At 51.9% G+C, this 15,619-nt stretch overlaps 1 protein-coding gene across 3 annotated transcripts; it reads left to right on the top strand.

Annotated features, from left to right (window-relative positions):
* The first annotated feature begins 187 nt into the window (after nt 1-187).
* LAT2 (linker for activation of T cells family member 2) lies at nt 188-15,619 on the top strand. 3 transcript variants are annotated; one of them, XM_084299385.1, is made up of 13 exons: nt 188-247; nt 7,180-7,285; nt 7,516-7,555; nt 8,601-8,644; nt 9,430-9,484; nt 10,064-10,107; nt 10,466-10,504; nt 10,933-10,963; nt 11,050-11,105; nt 11,812-11,877; nt 12,238-12,300; nt 12,676-12,760; nt 14,844-15,619. In XM_084299385.1, the coding sequence occupies exons 1-13, from the start codon at nt 218-220 to the stop codon at nt 14,860-14,862; spliced, it is 678 nt and encodes a 225-aa protein (XP_084155511.1). In that variant the 5' UTR covers nt 188-217; the 3' UTR covers nt 14,863-15,619. The 3 variants fall into 3 exon arrangements, with proteins under 3 accessions (XP_084155511.1, XP_084155510.1, XP_084155512.1); XM_084299384.1 differs by having other exon boundaries at nt 12,673-12,760; XM_084299386.1 differs by lacking the exon at nt 188-247 and adding an exon at nt 5,498-5,533 and having other exon boundaries at nt 12,673-12,760.

Below are 15,619 nucleotides of genomic sequence, written 5' to 3'. Positions count from 1 at the left end.
TCACAGTGTCACTGGTAATTCACTTGCAAAATTTACAAGCTCCAGGAGAAAGATCCTGTTGGAGCTTGCAAAGCTTTCCTTAGAACTTTAAGCATGTCTCTGCAGAAGGCCAGGTTTAGATGATGATTTTTTTTTTCTAATCACAGTTTCTCTGACCAGCATTAGCTGTTAGCTCCAGCAAATGCAGCTGGTGATCAGACCCCACCTTTACCAGAGGATGTCACCTGGCCCCCAGGGCATTCAGCAGGTAAGCTGGGGACAGAAACTGCCTTCCCACGGCCTGTCTGGGCCCCAAGAGATCTTTCTGCAGCTGGTTAGCTGGGTAGCAGAAGGAGGGGGAAAAAAAATAGAGTTGGGTTCATTGGTAAAATGGACTGAAGGTAAATTTGCTCACAGGGGAAAGACAGGAGCTGAAATGGGTCAGCTTTGAAAGGACAAAGATGGAATTGTAATGTGTTTCCCATCGTTTATTGCAGCAGATAAAAGCGTGATGCGCCCTTCTTTGGCCTTTTACCAGGCCAGAAATGGTTTCTAGCAGCGGGTATGGATGTGCTACAGGGATTACAGAAGTGTCAGGGACTGCGTGGGGCCTGATACCAACACGAGCAGAGTTTGATGTTTGGGAGCAGAACTTGTGGCTGTGTTGGTGGCTGCATGGAGCGAGGGCTCTGACACTGAACACTTCTTGTGAGAAATATAAAATATATATCTAAATAACATAAAGATGGACGGGAAGCGGCATCTGTGTGGCCATCTACCTTGCTGAGTAAGGCGAGAAAAGGGCACGATCAGCCTTGTGGAAGGACTGACGTCCTCGAAGGGCGTCGCTCAACCCAAGGGCTGCTGCAACATACTCGAGGTGATCCCACTGCCTCGTATGGGCAATCATCCTCACTAACCGTGCCGCTCCTCGGGCACTGCAGTGGCTTTTACCTGCCCTGTAGGGGCTGGGCAGCTGGGACGATGGGCACCCAGCATGAGGTGCCTTTGCTCCAGCCCATGCCAGCCTTGGTAAGGTCCCTGCGGAGGCACTGAGTCATCTCTGAAGCTGTGGGGCGGATCAGAGAGGCTGCGGGCAAGTAAAGGGTCTCTTTTTAGCACTGGTTGTTCCTAATAAAATAATAAACTTCTTCTGATATGAAAAAGGAGAACTGTAATTGTCCCCAGCGTAGTCAGAGCAACGGTTTTGCTCTAAGCAACATTTTTTTAAAGCTTCTGTCAGCTGCTTATGTTTAAATAGATAAATGCTGCTAGAAAACACGTAATAAACTACTTCATAGCTGTGAGCTCTGCCAGAAAAGCCCGTTTTGTAGCAGCTGGACCAGCAGTGGGAGGTGGTGCAGTTCGCATCCCGTGCACAGAGCCACGCGTACGCCCTACAAGCCATTCACAGCTGGCTCTCGCTCTTCTGGCCTCTGTTTCAGCCCGCACGCGCTGAGTTTTTTGATCCATGCCTGGATTTCACACGGGAGCCCTTTATTTTTGCACCTCTGGTTAGAATCGGAGTAGATAAAATCTAAATATGAGCGCATAGGCGCAGAGAGTGGTTAACTGTCTTGGCAGAGCAATGTTTCCTCTGACAGCCTGATAGCAAAGTTCCCATCCCGGAGTTGCGGACGCTGTGAGCAGATGATTATTTTATCATTTTCGTGATAGAAGAGTTCCCTTCTGGGGGAGAGAGGGAGAGGGAAGGTTGCAGCTCACTGGCTGCAGCATCTCGAGGGCACCCCAGCTCATTTAAATACAACAAAATTTCCCTTGGCTGAACGATTTGCATGACCGTATGTATGTAGTGCCCTGGTGAGAGGTGGCGTGAGATGTTTTGTTTGCAGTTGTAAAACGTGTGCCGGGCTGGCTGTTGCACTCTGCCAGCTATAAATACGCAGGGCTGCCGCGTGCACGTCCTATTCTTAGAGCAGGATTCGTGTCCCTGCACCGTGTCGGGGCTTCAGGCCAGCAGTTATCCCCGAGCCCTTATTCATAACCCCTCCTCAGTCTTTTCAAGTGCAAAAGAAAATCATGAGCTACTGTTTTGGGGTTGTTTTACTGTTTTTTTTATCAGTGCAGTGCGTTTGTGCTTGCCATCTGCACGCTGCCGCTGCTGGAGCACGAGACAAGGTTTTGTTCTTACTGCTGGGCAGAACGGATCTCGGTGGGGCTGCCAGTCTGGCCGCTAGCAGCAGCGCCCTCCGGCTCTGTGCTGCCCTTCCAAGGCTGTCATCCTGTCTGTAAAACCTGAGAGAAGGCTTCCAACTTATCTCGCCTCTTCCAAGCTTTGTCAGGCAGCACCTGCTGCAAGTAACGCTCAGCGCAGCGATGATTATCCCGAGGCTCTTTGCTAGAGGGGAAATGACTGCGGGCGTTGAACGTTGGAGGGGCATCAGCCGAATCTGGAGCTCGAGGGCTCTGTCAGCGTGCGTGGCTCTCACCCGAGCCTCTTCCTCTCCCCCTGAGGATCTGAACGGCTTCTGCGAGAGGTGGCTCTGTGCGAGCACCGCCCGTGGGGCTCCCGTGAGCCGGAGAGGGGCTGACCGGCGGCCGGCGGCGGATGTTGGGGTTAATGATTCAGATGGTGACAGGAAACCAGCAGCTGGCTAACGATCCTCTCCTCGGAGGAACCGGCACTCGGAGGTGCGTGAGGAGCTGGGACGGATGGGGATGGCCGGCTGAGGCTGCAGGTGAGCTGGGACGGGCGGGTGGCACCCAGGCTTTGGGGACACACAGGTGGTCCCGACAGCGCGGTGAGCTCACGGATCCTGGGCTGGAGCTCGGTGAGTGTTTTAGCGAAGGTTTGGGGTCGCCCCTGCCAGATCCCTCTGAAACATGCCACGTTACTCCCTGCTGCTGCTCATGACCACCATCTGATGAGCTCCGAGGTAGGAAAAGTGCCAAATAAAACCCCTCCGCAGCATTTAGACCCCTCGAGATGAGAGCCCACCACGTGCAATCCGGTTTGCCTGTTTTACGCCGTTATTTTTTACATCTCCTGTTCCCCTCTGCTGATGTCAGGGTAGCTTTTTTAAACTGTGTTCCTTCCGCATTTGTTTCTACTAAAATTTTCTGGGCATTTTGGGGTCCCCGTAGCAGGAGCAGGCCATGCTGAGCTGCCATCCCCACGGATGTGTCCGGTCCTGCTTTGGGCTCCCGCTTCTGGGACCGCTGCACCCCACCACGTCTTCCCCTCCAAAGCCTAATCCCATAAAACAGCTGATTTTCACTACAGTTTTTGGATTTTCCATGTTTTAGGGCTTACTGGCACCTTATGAATGTGTTTATCTTACTCTATATTAGTGCTTGAAATAACTAACCTCAGACAGAAAATAGATCTTTGTCCTTGCATCAGTTTTCTCTTGTGATCAATGTTCAGCGTAATGGGGGCTGTGAGGTAGACTCATTAGGAAAACTGGGGATAATTGTGGGATAATCCTGTCTGATATCAGCTCATGTTCATTAATCAGGGGTAAATAGGAGTGCTTGTTACGTAGGGGTACTTACTTCCAGGCACACAAATTCCCTGTATCTTCGGTGCCTATCCTGCATCCCCCCAGACTCTGCAGGGAAGGGCGTTGCATGGCTCAATGCTGCCCAAACCATGGAAAATTAGGGACAGTTACAAGATATTTCCATGGAATTCGTCCTTATGCTGACGTGCATGCATGTGATTAGGATTTTGTGCTGTATTTTCCAGCTGAGGCTTTTAAAAGCATTTTGTAAAGTGCTCGTCTATGCGAGAGTTCATTTATCAATTCAGTTGTCCCTCTTGTCCTGTGTCCTACTGAGGTGTGCCTCCCGCTCTCCTGGCATAAAATAAAGCATGCTCTACTTGAATAGCTGTACAAAAACAGATCCTATCTATACCACAGCAGTTTTCTCAAGAAAAAATGACACTGGCATCAAATCAGGTAGAAAATGGGGCATGCAGACCTCTGGAAGGAGCTTGCCTGAAGGCTCAGCACTGGTCATTGAAGTGGTTCCAACCACAAGATCTTCCTTTGGTCTGAGACTTCAATTTCTAAGTGGATGGGACTTTCTGCGGCAATCTGTGCAACGTAGACAAACAGAAAGTCGCGTTTCTTTTCTTAGAAATGTTAGAGCCACTGGGTCAAGCTGAATATTGCATCTGTTCGATAAGTCCATGTTCCACGTTTCACACAGCGAGTTTTTAAATAATCTCTCCACTTTATAGTTCGTGCCAGTGACTCATCCAATCAGTCTGAATTAGTCTTAATTTATTAAGACCATGAAACTAACTTTCAGGAGGGGAGGGAAGGCTGTTTGATATTTGCTTTTTGGGGCATTTTAACAGATAGGTTTAGTTTATGACCTAAAGCAGCATTTTCAGTCTTTATCTTGCAGTGAAAACTTACAGGGTGGGCTTGGTATCTGCAAAGAGCCAAAAATGATTTCATCAGAAATGATCTGAAAGGATAAAAAAATCACTTGAACTGTGCCACATCAACGCGCTCCTCGCTCTTCTGCATTTTTGGCAAAAAGTTTAAGTACTCTTAAAGGGTAATTAAGTAAGCTTCTCACCCCTCATGCTGCTCCAGGAAAGCTGCCCCAGACTTTCCATCCCTCTGGCAATCAGGGATTTTATATCTAGACTGTGCACGTTCAGCTTATACCCTCTCATGGTCACACCGGTGTTGTCTTTTAAAGTTAAATAACATTTCGCACTTGGGTGTTTCTGTCCCAGACAGGCTGACAGTGAATGCCTGTGGGACTTCAGCAAATGTAAAACCAGCAGCCTTCCAGCCCTCCCTGCAGAAACCAGCTCTCCTCCTGGGGCTGGCGATGGTGGCCCCATTTTTGGGGACCATCTTGTAACTCTCACTGCTGGGTGAAAGAAACCCTCCGGGTAGGGCTAGAAACCTCCTGCCCCAGCAGCCCAGGTGAGACAACTTACTGTACACACTGCAGGACCTTTTGCAAGTCATTTTCTTCTTCCCATTAAAAAATAAAATTAAATTTAAAAAAGCATGTTTCATTGCTAGACATAGCCAAGGACGTGAGAAGAGATACCCTGTTCAGACGGGCGTGCTGCAGGGATTTTAGCTCTGGCCACAGTTCATTTATTTTCTCTGGGTGCTGCAATTCATTGCCCACATTCATTCATTTATTTATTCTGGGTGCTGCTCTCAGGGCCGTGGGCATTGCCTGCTGTGGGAGGTGCCACCGGCACCAGCTTCTTCCTGTGAGGAAAAACTTCTGCCAGTGCTAAAAAGGAGATAAACGCACAAAAAGAAAAGGGATGTGTGTATACACAGAACGGGCCATACCTTCCCTCTCTGAATTTTACTTCTGAAGATCTGAATCTCTTCAGAAGGTTTTTTCTACATGCTTGAGTTTAGCTCATTGAAAGCAAGCCCGCTCAGCAGGCCCTTCACTCTGCATCTTTCTCTTATGCTCAGGCCTCGTCACAGACCACACTGGCTCAAGCCTATTTATTCTCCTCGCCCATTTCCCCAAGGCAGACAGCGGGGAAAGCACGTTCAGCCTTCCAGATAACTTATTTATAACCCGCCAGCAGTGAGTAAGTGCCTCCAACCTTCTGCTTGTCATAAATGTGTTCATCACCCTCTCCTATCAGCTCCTTTCCAGCACAGACGTGTGATTTCTTGCCTCGGCACCAAGGTGCTGGGCAGCTGAGGAGAGGAGCGGTGCCCACTCCATCTGAGCTCCCCACCTGGGCAGGACCCCTAGAAGTCCTGCTCTCATTTGGTCTTTTTTTTAAAAAAAAAAAATTACTTTTTTTGAAGGCATATGGTTTATTTGGGGAATTAAAACTGCTTGACCCAAGTGCTTAAGTAAATACTTTCAGCAAAACGTGGAATTGTTGGACCCCCTGTGAACTCCCTGGGCAGCAAGCCCTGCAGGTTCACAATGCATTTCCAGTACAGCACCAAGGAGATATTTCATACCTTACGAGAGGAGGTTCTGTAACAAAAAGAAAGGATTTTCATCAACTTGTGCTTTTGCTGAATGCAAATAATAACCTCCAGGCTGGGGCCGTGCTTGTCATCAGTGCTGGCGGGGACACTGAGCGGAAGCCTGTGCGGTGCCCGTTCAGCAGCCCCTGCGAGCAGTCCTAGTTCCCAGAGAGAGAGAGGTTCGGGAAGTGGCCAGTTTTGTTACGTTACTGACCGCTGTAGAAGTAAAACCACTGCTAGAAGGGAGATGGTGACCTGCCCTACAAAGGCACGAACTAGGTCAGTGCTGTTGGGCTCTTTCAGCTGTGCCTTACCTTAAAAAAAAAAAAAAAAAAAAAAAAAAAAAAAAAAAAGAGAGAGAAAGAGAGAGAGAAAAACACCCCCAAAACTGCCTTTAATAATAATAATCATAATAATAATAATTAATAATAATAATCAGCACCACCACAACTCACACCGTGCCCTGGTCATTAGGCTGCTGGTACAGGACTGGGGCTCCCACCGCCGGATTGCAAACCTCCCACCAGTGTCCTCAGCCAAGGCTGGTGTGCACGGGAGGACGTCTGTGCAATACCAAGAGATGCGTGGCCGCTGCATGGGGAGGCCTTTGGGTTTTCTTTTGTGCGAACCACTTTGGGGTTTCATTTGTGTGAGTCGGGGGTCACTGTGACTAGCAGTTTGGGGAAAGAAATGGCATTTACTCCTTTACGCAAGTGGAAGAAGAAGGTGCTGAGCAGGGTGAAATCCATCTGTTGCTTTCTATAAGAAATATAGACGTATTTTTTCCCCTTCCCTATCCAGCCATAACAACACCATCCAGACTTGAACTGTGATATGGGAGATTCAGGTTAGGCAGCAGGGAAACTTCCCACCTGGCAGCGCAGCGAGTTTCTGGCCTCCAGCGAGGTGTAATGTGTCCAGCACTAGGGGCTAAAGAGGAAGATTTAGGGGGGAAAAAAATCTGTAGGTAAAGAAAACCTGGCCCTGGGGAACAGGAATGGGCAAAGTGATCAGTCCCAGTCCCAGCAGGCTGCTTTCTGTGATACGTGTAGGTTTGTGTTTCAAAGGGAGAAACTGAAGCCGTATCGTGGTGATTATTGAATAAGTGTGTGGCTGTGGCTCGTGGAGTCACCGGGTGTGGAAAGGAGGGGACGAGCAGGTGCATCGCTGGCAGCGGTTCTGCCAGAAGCAGAGCAGAGAGGTCCGGCATTATGGGGGCTCACGGGTCGCTCTCGGGGCTGTGTTGCAGGCTGGACACTGCGGAGCCATGGCACAGCTGGAGCTGCTGTGGGCGGCTGCCGCGCTGATGCTGCTCGGGGCAGCCGTCAGCGCCTGCGTCAGGTGCCAGCTCTCCGGTAAGGTGCTGCCGTGGGCACGGGGACCCCGGGGCTGGCCGGGAGGGTGCTTTCCTTCTGGGGTGTCCCCTCAGCATGGGGGGGTGGTGGGTGCCAGCAGCTTGGGAGGCTGCAGGATGGGGCTAGGGTCCCCACAAAGAGTTTCCTGAATGCATTTCAGCAGTCCTTCCCTTTCTGATCTTGAAGGCCTGCGTCACCCTTTTGTAAGAGCTTTCTTTCTTTTCTTTCAGGTACAAAGCGAGAAAAGAAGCAGAGCAAGCAGACGAATCAGTAAGTTGCCTTTTGCCATAATGTTTCTTCCCAAAACTGCTTGGGAGACCCTGGCCAGACCCAGCCCCACTGCATGCCCTGCACATCCACCAACTGGGCAGTGCTCCTCCGATATCTGGACCTCACATGAAATAATACGTACATATATATATTTATTATTTAACTATATTTATGAACATGTTCTGTACGTTCTATATATCTGTACCCCAGCTCTGCTGCCAGCAGCGCACAAGGCAGCATGCCCCTGTAAAGGGGGAATGCCATCACAAGAAGCAACCCAAAATGAAGCTGTGCCCACGAGGCCCGTGAGTCAGTAACCCAGTGGAAAAATGTCTGGAAAAATAGGAAGGGCACATCTCTGCCTTGTCCCGTCATGGATGGGACAGGGAGAGACACATGGCTCCACAGGCAAAGCTCTGCCCGGTGCTGGTGGGGACGCATGCCAGAGCCAGCCCCCACAGCTGCAGCTCGAACAGCGAAGGAAACACGACCATGCACGCGCACACCCCCTTATTTCCTTCGCTAACAGACAAACCACAGCTAAATGATATTAAAAAAAAAAAAAAAAAAAAAAAAAAAAAAAAAAAAAGCCAACACTTTTTTAACCTTTGATAAAGGAGTGAGCGTGGTGTGAAGGGGCTCTGCCAGAGGCCAGGCTGCCCAGCAGTGGAGCTTTGTGCCCTTCACGGAGCAACGCATGAGCCACTGATGGCTCTGTCCCACCACGAGCCTGTGCTGTTGTCCTGGCTTGTTGGAATTTGTGCCTGGATTCAGTTGGATTTGTGCCTGGATTTCGGGCTCATGGTGTCCCCAGCGACATCTTCCTCACCCCCTGGGTCTTTCCCTTGGCTGGTGTCGGCTGCGCTGCCCACGGGCCTCAAGCACATCTCTGCTGCAGAGGCCCACACAGAGGAGGCCCCAAGGGAGGCGGAGGGAAAGAATGGCCTCAGGGCCACCTCAGGTCTGTGTGGTCTGCAGCACCAGGTCTATTTTCCGTGTCGTGCACCCCACGGTTCAGCTGACGTGGTGTCTCTGTCTTTTCCAGGCTCGGAAGCCAGCAGAGCTTTGAGGTGATTCGGTCCCACTCCAGTGAGTACAGCCCTTGCAGGGGCTCAGGGTGGGGGCTCTGCGGGCACGGGGCGAGGCTGTGTGAAAATAAGAAGGTGACCACAAAGCCAGGCAGCCGCTGGCAGTGTGGAAGCCTCCTCAGGCGCTTCTGGGCATGTGGATTCCAAACTCTGACAAAAACCTCCATTTCCATTGAGAACAGATCACTAAAACCATGGAAGTGCAGGAGGTTTGGGCCCCTGACAGCACGCTGCTGGCACTGTGGGGGAGCCCCGAGCGATAGCGGTGACTCATCCGTCATCGCCCTCTCGCTGCTTCCTGCGGTGGGGCTGGTTGTGTGCTGACCTTTTGGTTCCTACCCTGACCGAGCCGCTGGCAGGGCTGCAGAAAATGTCACCAGCCCTGCCCAGCCCTGTCCCACCAGGCCCCAGCGAATGTCCGCGCCATCCCAGCCAAAGCTGGGGGCCCGTCAGTGCAGCTCAGCTGGGCAGAAAGGGTGCTGAGCACGCAACAGGCCCCCAAATTGAGCATGTTTGGGGGAGAATAGGAAATAAGGCAGCGATTAGGATTGTGGCTTCCTCTGATGTGTTTGCTAGCTCTGCTGCCTGCACAGGCAGCGCGTTTCTCTCTACTCGCTTCCCATTTGGGCCTTGGTGTGCTCTTGAGGAACAATTTGGAAGCTGTTTCAGGGCACGTTAGAGAAACGCTTGCTAATACTGGGGAGTTCACTGCGTTGGATGCTCTGTGCTCGTGCTGTAATATCTGCTGCTGTTGTCATTAACATCTCGTTTCGTTCTTGGTGCTAGCTGTAACGCGAAGGCTAGACCAGATTAAGGAACCTGAAAACTTCACAATAACAAGGTAGGTAACAAAAAAAAACACACAACAAGGCATAACCTAGCTGTAGAGGCAAGCTTGGATGAAGTTTACCCAACATATGAGAATGCCGAGGGTTTGGGACTGGATGCCGTGCCTTGTAAGTGAGGCTTGGGCTGTGCTTGCTGGTCAGTCGTGGGTTTAGTCTTTTTCTGGATTTTCTTCAGCCCACCTGCATCTTACTCGTAGTATTGAAGTAAAACCCAAGGAAACGGGCTGTGGTAGTCTGTAACAGGTACACCACAAAAAAGAACCTGCTGTTCTTTGCTTAGAAGCAGTTTGACATGAGAGATCCCCTCCTGCCCACCACCAGCACCCCAGGAAGCAGGGCAGCAATTGCTGCACTACCCAGGCGTGGTCATCCCCACCTTGGGGTTTCACCCCAAACCCGCCAGCTCGATGCATTTCCTGTTGCAAACAGACAAGGGGGTTTCACGGACAGAGGTTTTCCTGCGGTTTGCTCAGAGCTGAGGATTTAGCTCCCTTCTCCTGCAAACCCCAGCTACAAACAACGCATTAGCCCAGCGGCACCTGCAGGCTCACTCAGTGCTCGCTGTCTTTCAGGAAAGCCCACGAGGAGCTCGGTGCCTCCCGTCCCTTTGGCATTGGTGAGTATCTCCGCCGGGACGCCTGCCTGCTCGGTGGGCTCCGTGCCCACATGGCAGTAGGGACAGACCAGCCACAGAATTCCTGGGTGGGGATGTAGTGAATCTGTGCTTGTTTACATAGCAGGGAGCTCCCTTTGTGTCTACACGGGGACGCTCAATAAGAACTGGATCCAAGGGTAAATCCAGGCTGATTTGCTATGTCTTGCTGGTTCTGCTAAGAGCCGTGGGGCTGGATAATCCAAAATCTGCCCCCAGCTGTTCCCGCTGTGTCTGTGCTGTCTGTGCGCTGCGAAGGCAGCCAGTGCTGGGTATCCCCTGCCTGTGTCCCCCCATAACATCTCCCTGTGTTTTATCCCAGATAGCAGGACCGAGCCCCGGTACCAGAACTTCCTGACAGGTACGTGCCACGTGGGTGGCTTCGGGGGCTTGGGGTGGCTCACAGTGGGCATCAGGTGAGAGGCAGCCCTGGCAGGCAGGTGGGAAGCAGCACGCTGTGACTCTGGCTCGCTGCTGTTAAGCTGCACATGATCTAATTAACAGCTGAACGGAGGGCTCCTTCCTGGAGCTGGCATCAGCCCTACACGGATTATGGTCGTGTGGGGCTATGCTCTGCTCTCCCAAAATGGGGGCTATGTCCCTGATTTCCCCTCACCTCGTGGGGTCCGTCCTGCTCTGCTCAGGGCTCCTGGCCCTGCTCGGTGCTGCCTCAGTGGGTTTGGGGGCTTGCTGTCCGCCAGGGCCATCTGCTATAGCCAGGCTTGGAAAATGTTGGGGTTTTGAGTTTATGCAACCAGTGTGCTAACAGGAAATCCCTTGTGCTTGCAGAGGACTACCTGTGCGAGGATGCTGCCTACGTGTAAGTGACCGCAGTTGCTCACCACTGCTCGGAGAGCCATGGGCCTCCCTGAGCAGCAGCAGCTGAGCGAGGTTTCCTTCTTGCAGGGAGCCCATCGCTGTGGATTTCTATGAGCAGGCCAAGTGCTTCACCTCACCCAAAGGTAAGGTCTCTATGCGAGCACCACCACAGCCTCCAGCATGGCGTGCTGGCTGCCCCGTGGTTGCAGGGAGCCCACAGCACTGCCCCTCTCCACTTTGCTGCCCCATCACCATTTGGCCTGAGGCAGGCACAGTCCAGGGCATGCCTTGCACCAAAAGGAGGGCTTCGAATGTTTTGTGTGCTTGGCTTATGGGGACAGGGAGTGAAGGTGGGGCGAAACACACTGCTCCATTCAAAGGCACCTTTTCCAGGCAAATATTGCATCCGTGAGACATTCTTGCCTCCCTGGGCACTCAGTGTTTCACGGCGCTGGCTTGGGCATCAGTCTGTTACCTGAAATGAACTTCAGAACGCAAATCCTATTTTTTATTTAAAGAGATTGAGGGGAAGAGAAAAAAAAAAAAAAAAGAAAAAAGACAGAAAAAAAATATTATTTACCAAAAAAAGTACCTTATTCCAAAAAAAAAAAAAAACAAAACAACAAAACAACCCTTGTGTGGCTCAGCTGCCCACAGGCACATCCAGAGAGCTGACCTGCACAGTCTGTCCCCAAAACCAACACTTTTTAGTCTATGGCAGGTTTTGTGGCCAACAGCCCTCTCCTGCAGGCAGCTGACAGCAAAGCACAAAGCCCAGTGGGGGCTGTGCCCTTCCCGCACTGCTCCTGCTTCCCTACACCCTTTTTCTCCCTTTCTTCTCTCTGCCAGCCAAAGAGGAGGACTCCCATTCCTACCAGAATGTCTTCATTGGGGACACGTGTAGCTCTGGGCTGGGTACGTGCAGCGCTTCGTGCCGAGATTCATCGCGGTTTAGTCCCCAGCTCGGGTTGCTCATCACTGCCAGCATAAGGCGCTGGACCACAGGGGCTTTGGGCTTCTGTCCTGGGCTTTCACAATCACAAAATGAAGATGCTTCACTTTCCTTTGGCGCTGCCCACGCCGCTGTTTGGAGCGATGAGGGGAGGCAGGAGCGTGGGGCTGCCCCAAGCCCGTCCGTGCCTGTAGGAACCAGGGCTGGGAGGTGGCTGAGGCAGTGTCACCAGCCTGTGGTGGCACTGGGAGGGGGTTTCCAGGGTCTGCTTTTAGCCTGCTCACTGTTCAGCATCGTCCTGTCCGAACTCTGCTTGCTCACAGATGACGTGGATGACTATGAGAACAGCACGGCGATACACGCCTGGAAAATCGAGCAAAGTGCGGGTATGTCCTCAGCAGCTGCCTACGGACTGGGCTCGTGGGTGGGATGCCTGCTGTGCTACACCACACTCATTTTGGGATGTTTTTTCATCCATGATGAACATCTAAGCGCACAAACTGCTGTGTACACGTGGCAGTTTTACATTTGGATGTGGCTGCAGTGGGACGGGGCGTTCCCAGTGCTTGCAAGGCCACCACGGCTCTGCCCATCTTGAAGCCCCTCTGAAACCCTGACGCTGTGATGTGAGGTTTCTTAGCCTGGCTACAAAAATGTGTCAATGCTGAGGGCTAAATGTGCTGGCCAAAAATGCAGTGCATATGGTGGGTGTTTCCAAATTATCCCAGTTAATGATGGGTGCTTTCCTTCTTCGTTAGCAGCGCTGTACATAGACAGCCAGGACGAGGAGCCGGACTACGTTAACACCAACCCTGCCTCGGACCCCACCCTGCTGTCAAAGCAGAGGTAAGGAGAGCAAACACTTGATGAACATATTTAAGGGAGGGAGGATTGTGTTTGGGTTGTAAAACCAATTCTGAGCAGCTTCGGGCTGCGTGCTGTGGGCAGGACCCCCAGACCCTGCTGGTTTGTGCAGTGCGGGGGCAGAGCACAGCGAGGGGTCCCCTGGAGCCCCGGCTGATGCTGCACACCCTGCTCTGCGCTCAGCAGCAACCCGGTAGCTGCTGATACCGAGTTTCTGGAGGCAATTAAAAGCCAAAAGCATGCGCAGAGCGCCCTGAAGTCTTCCTGCAGCTCTGAGCGAGTGGGTGACAAAATACAGTGTCAGTACGGAAGAAAACCAGCCCCAGAGACACCAAGCACCACAACGGGGGCTGCTTTATGGCCCCAAATGGGCTCCCGCAGCCCTCGTGGGGAGTCTGCAGTAAATGGCAGCTGAGCCATTAGCAGAGATCAAAAAGGCAGGCAAGGGAGTGGATGTGGGTTGCTGGGAAAGGGTTAAAAAACCCACAACCATCACCGTGCTCATGTATGAGCCTGTGGTGTCTCTACAGCGTGCAGTGCTGGTCACCCTGCTCGGGACTGGAGCCCAGCTGGGACAGGTACTGGGACCAGTATCGCTCCCCGCTGGGTTTTTGCTCTCTGAGCACCTGCAGGACCCAGTGGGATCGTCCCTGTGCCAAGTGGCACCCACAGACTGCAGGTGCCAGTGGCAGGCCGACCCCAGATGGGATTTTTTTGAAACCATGCAAAGTATTTAAGGCTTGCTATCACCATCCAAAACCCAAACGCCCTGTTCTTAGTGTTGCAGCATTTGTTTGAACCTCAGCAGCCCATCCTCAGCAGCATTTGCCCTCACAACCACTGCTGGCGGGGTGCTGTGCCCAGGGCAGGTTGTGCTTTTTGGCCAAGGACTTTGCTGTGTGTCACTCGGGTCTCATCCCAACAGCACACGCACGTGGTGCGGCCGGCAGCAAATACAGCTGGGTCTGCTGCACACCTGGCGTGGGGACCCGCGGCCCAGCATCTCTGCCGGGACGGGGACAGCACCTGTGTGTTGTGGTTTAACACCACGCCAGCTGCCTGCACGAGCCCCAGCGTGAGCAACGTGCTCAGCACCTCCCTTTTGCTTGAGCTGGAGTGAACCGAGATTGTGCTGTAGCAATGGGCTGCTTCAGAGAGGGCTGCAGAGCTCGCTTTGTTTGCCTTTTGGAAGGTGGTTACGGAATAGCCAGGCACCACGACAGCTGAGTATCTGCAGGGAAGGAAGCAAGCCAGGTTATCCCTGAAATAAATGAAAGGGCTGTAATGGTAACTTCTATAAGCAATTCTGCATTTATTCCTCTTCCACGGAGAAATTTCGGGGCTGAAGGGATTACATCTGTGCATTAGTCACAGCAGACCTCCTGCTTTTTGCTCTGCTAACGTCTACACAGCACTGGGCACACCAGGCTGCTCCATCTGCTGTTTGTAACAGGACAGTGCCCGCCTCACCTGGAGATGGGAGAGGAACAAACAGGGCTGAGAGATGGCCAAAACCTTTAGCACAGCTACTGTAATGACCCCTCCTGATTTTGTGGAGAGCAACAATCGCAGCAGTACCAGGCTACCACAAATAGACCCCTAGATGTGATAAGGAGTGCTGGGAAGCCAGAGGAAGGAGGGATTGCTGTCCTGAGGAGTCCTGGTGATGCAGTTTTTCTGGGAAGACCTCCAATCATAAGCCCTGGCAGAATGCTACCACGTGTAAATTACTTCTGGTGGCTCTGTAAGTAAATTAAACTTGACAATGCACTTTTTGCCATTATAACAATGCCTCCATTACAGATTTTGCTAGCAGAGCTGTGCTATGCAATCCCCATGCCCAGCCACAAAGGGTCTGCCACTGAGGGAGGATGGGTTCAGAAATGGGCTGCCGGCCCCGCTGTGCTCTCTGCTCTGGGGCTGCTGCCCAGATCTACACGTTCTGCAGTGCTTCAGGGGTCCGCTTCCCTGCCTGGGAAGGAAATGCAACAGGCAGCAGGGCTAAGAAGGTGAAAGTGGGGACTAAAAGTCAGTGAACTCACTGTTTTCCGCTCCCTCTTTTTAGTAAACTGCGTAAAGTCTGAAGGAGCCCTTCGCCAAGCTGTAAGGGCACACCCAGCCAGCATGTACATAGGGAAGGAGGAGTCTTCGATTCCGCAGTGAAATCTTCTCCAGATTGTGCCCAAGATCGTGTGGAACTGGTGCTGCTGAGAGGAGGAAAGGCTCTGCTTGAAGTCCAGCTGCAGACGTGCGTTGGAGGGAGCGCTCTGCCTGGCAGTGAAGCCTGGCCGACCCCTTCAGCGGCTCCCTTGGGCACGCCACGAGCTCGTTATCCTGTCTCACTTCCCTGCACGTCTGCTGGAGGGAGGACAGCTACTCTGTGCAATGTTTTCTCCTGTCAAGCATGAAATGAATCTTTAAATTGCTGAGCGGTAATGCAGCCAACTACTTAATTTGTCAGGCTGACTCATGCACGATGGCATTCGAACGCGGGGATTATGTTCTGATTTAGTTCCTCTGCTCTCCTGCAGAAGCTGTTTCCTACAGGAGAGGAACTGGCAAGGCAGAGGTTGCTTTTACGGCAGCAGTGGTTCTCTGGAGCTAAATGAGATACCAAACTGTTCACAAAAGCTAAGGACTAAAGAGGATTAAATCCTCATCTTATTCACAGCTCGTAATTCCCAGTGTCTGTGGCAGTTCTCCTTGTGTTTCGTTATCTGTTTTATAACGATACAAAGGCACTGCAACAACTGAGAAGGTCCGATCCACTGCCGTCAGCCTCAGAAATTGCACTGGTCCTTCAGATTTGCCAATAGGAACATCAGTTCTGAAACATAACCC

This window comes from Netta rufina (assembly GCF_964035555.1).
Source record: "Netta rufina genome assembly, chromosome: 21".
Classification (NCBI taxonomy): Eukaryota; Metazoa; Chordata; class Aves; order Anseriformes; family Anatidae; genus Netta; species Netta rufina.
This window is presented reverse-complemented; position numbering and strand designations above follow the sequence as displayed.

Excerpts from the sequence above, each read along its gene's own strand:
- LAT2 (XM_084299384.1), top strand. The coding sequence starts at position 218 with ATGTCACCTGGCCCCCAGGGCATTCAGCAG. Across the intron at positions 10,505-10,932 it reads GTACCAGAACTTCCTGACAG|AGGACTACCTGTGCGAGGAT; the intron begins GTACGTGCCACG and ends TTGTGCTTGCAG. Across the intron at positions 11,106-11,811 it reads GTGCTTCACCTCACCCAAAG|CCAAAGAGGAGGACTCCCAT; the intron begins GTAAGGTCTCTA and ends TCTCTCTGCCAG.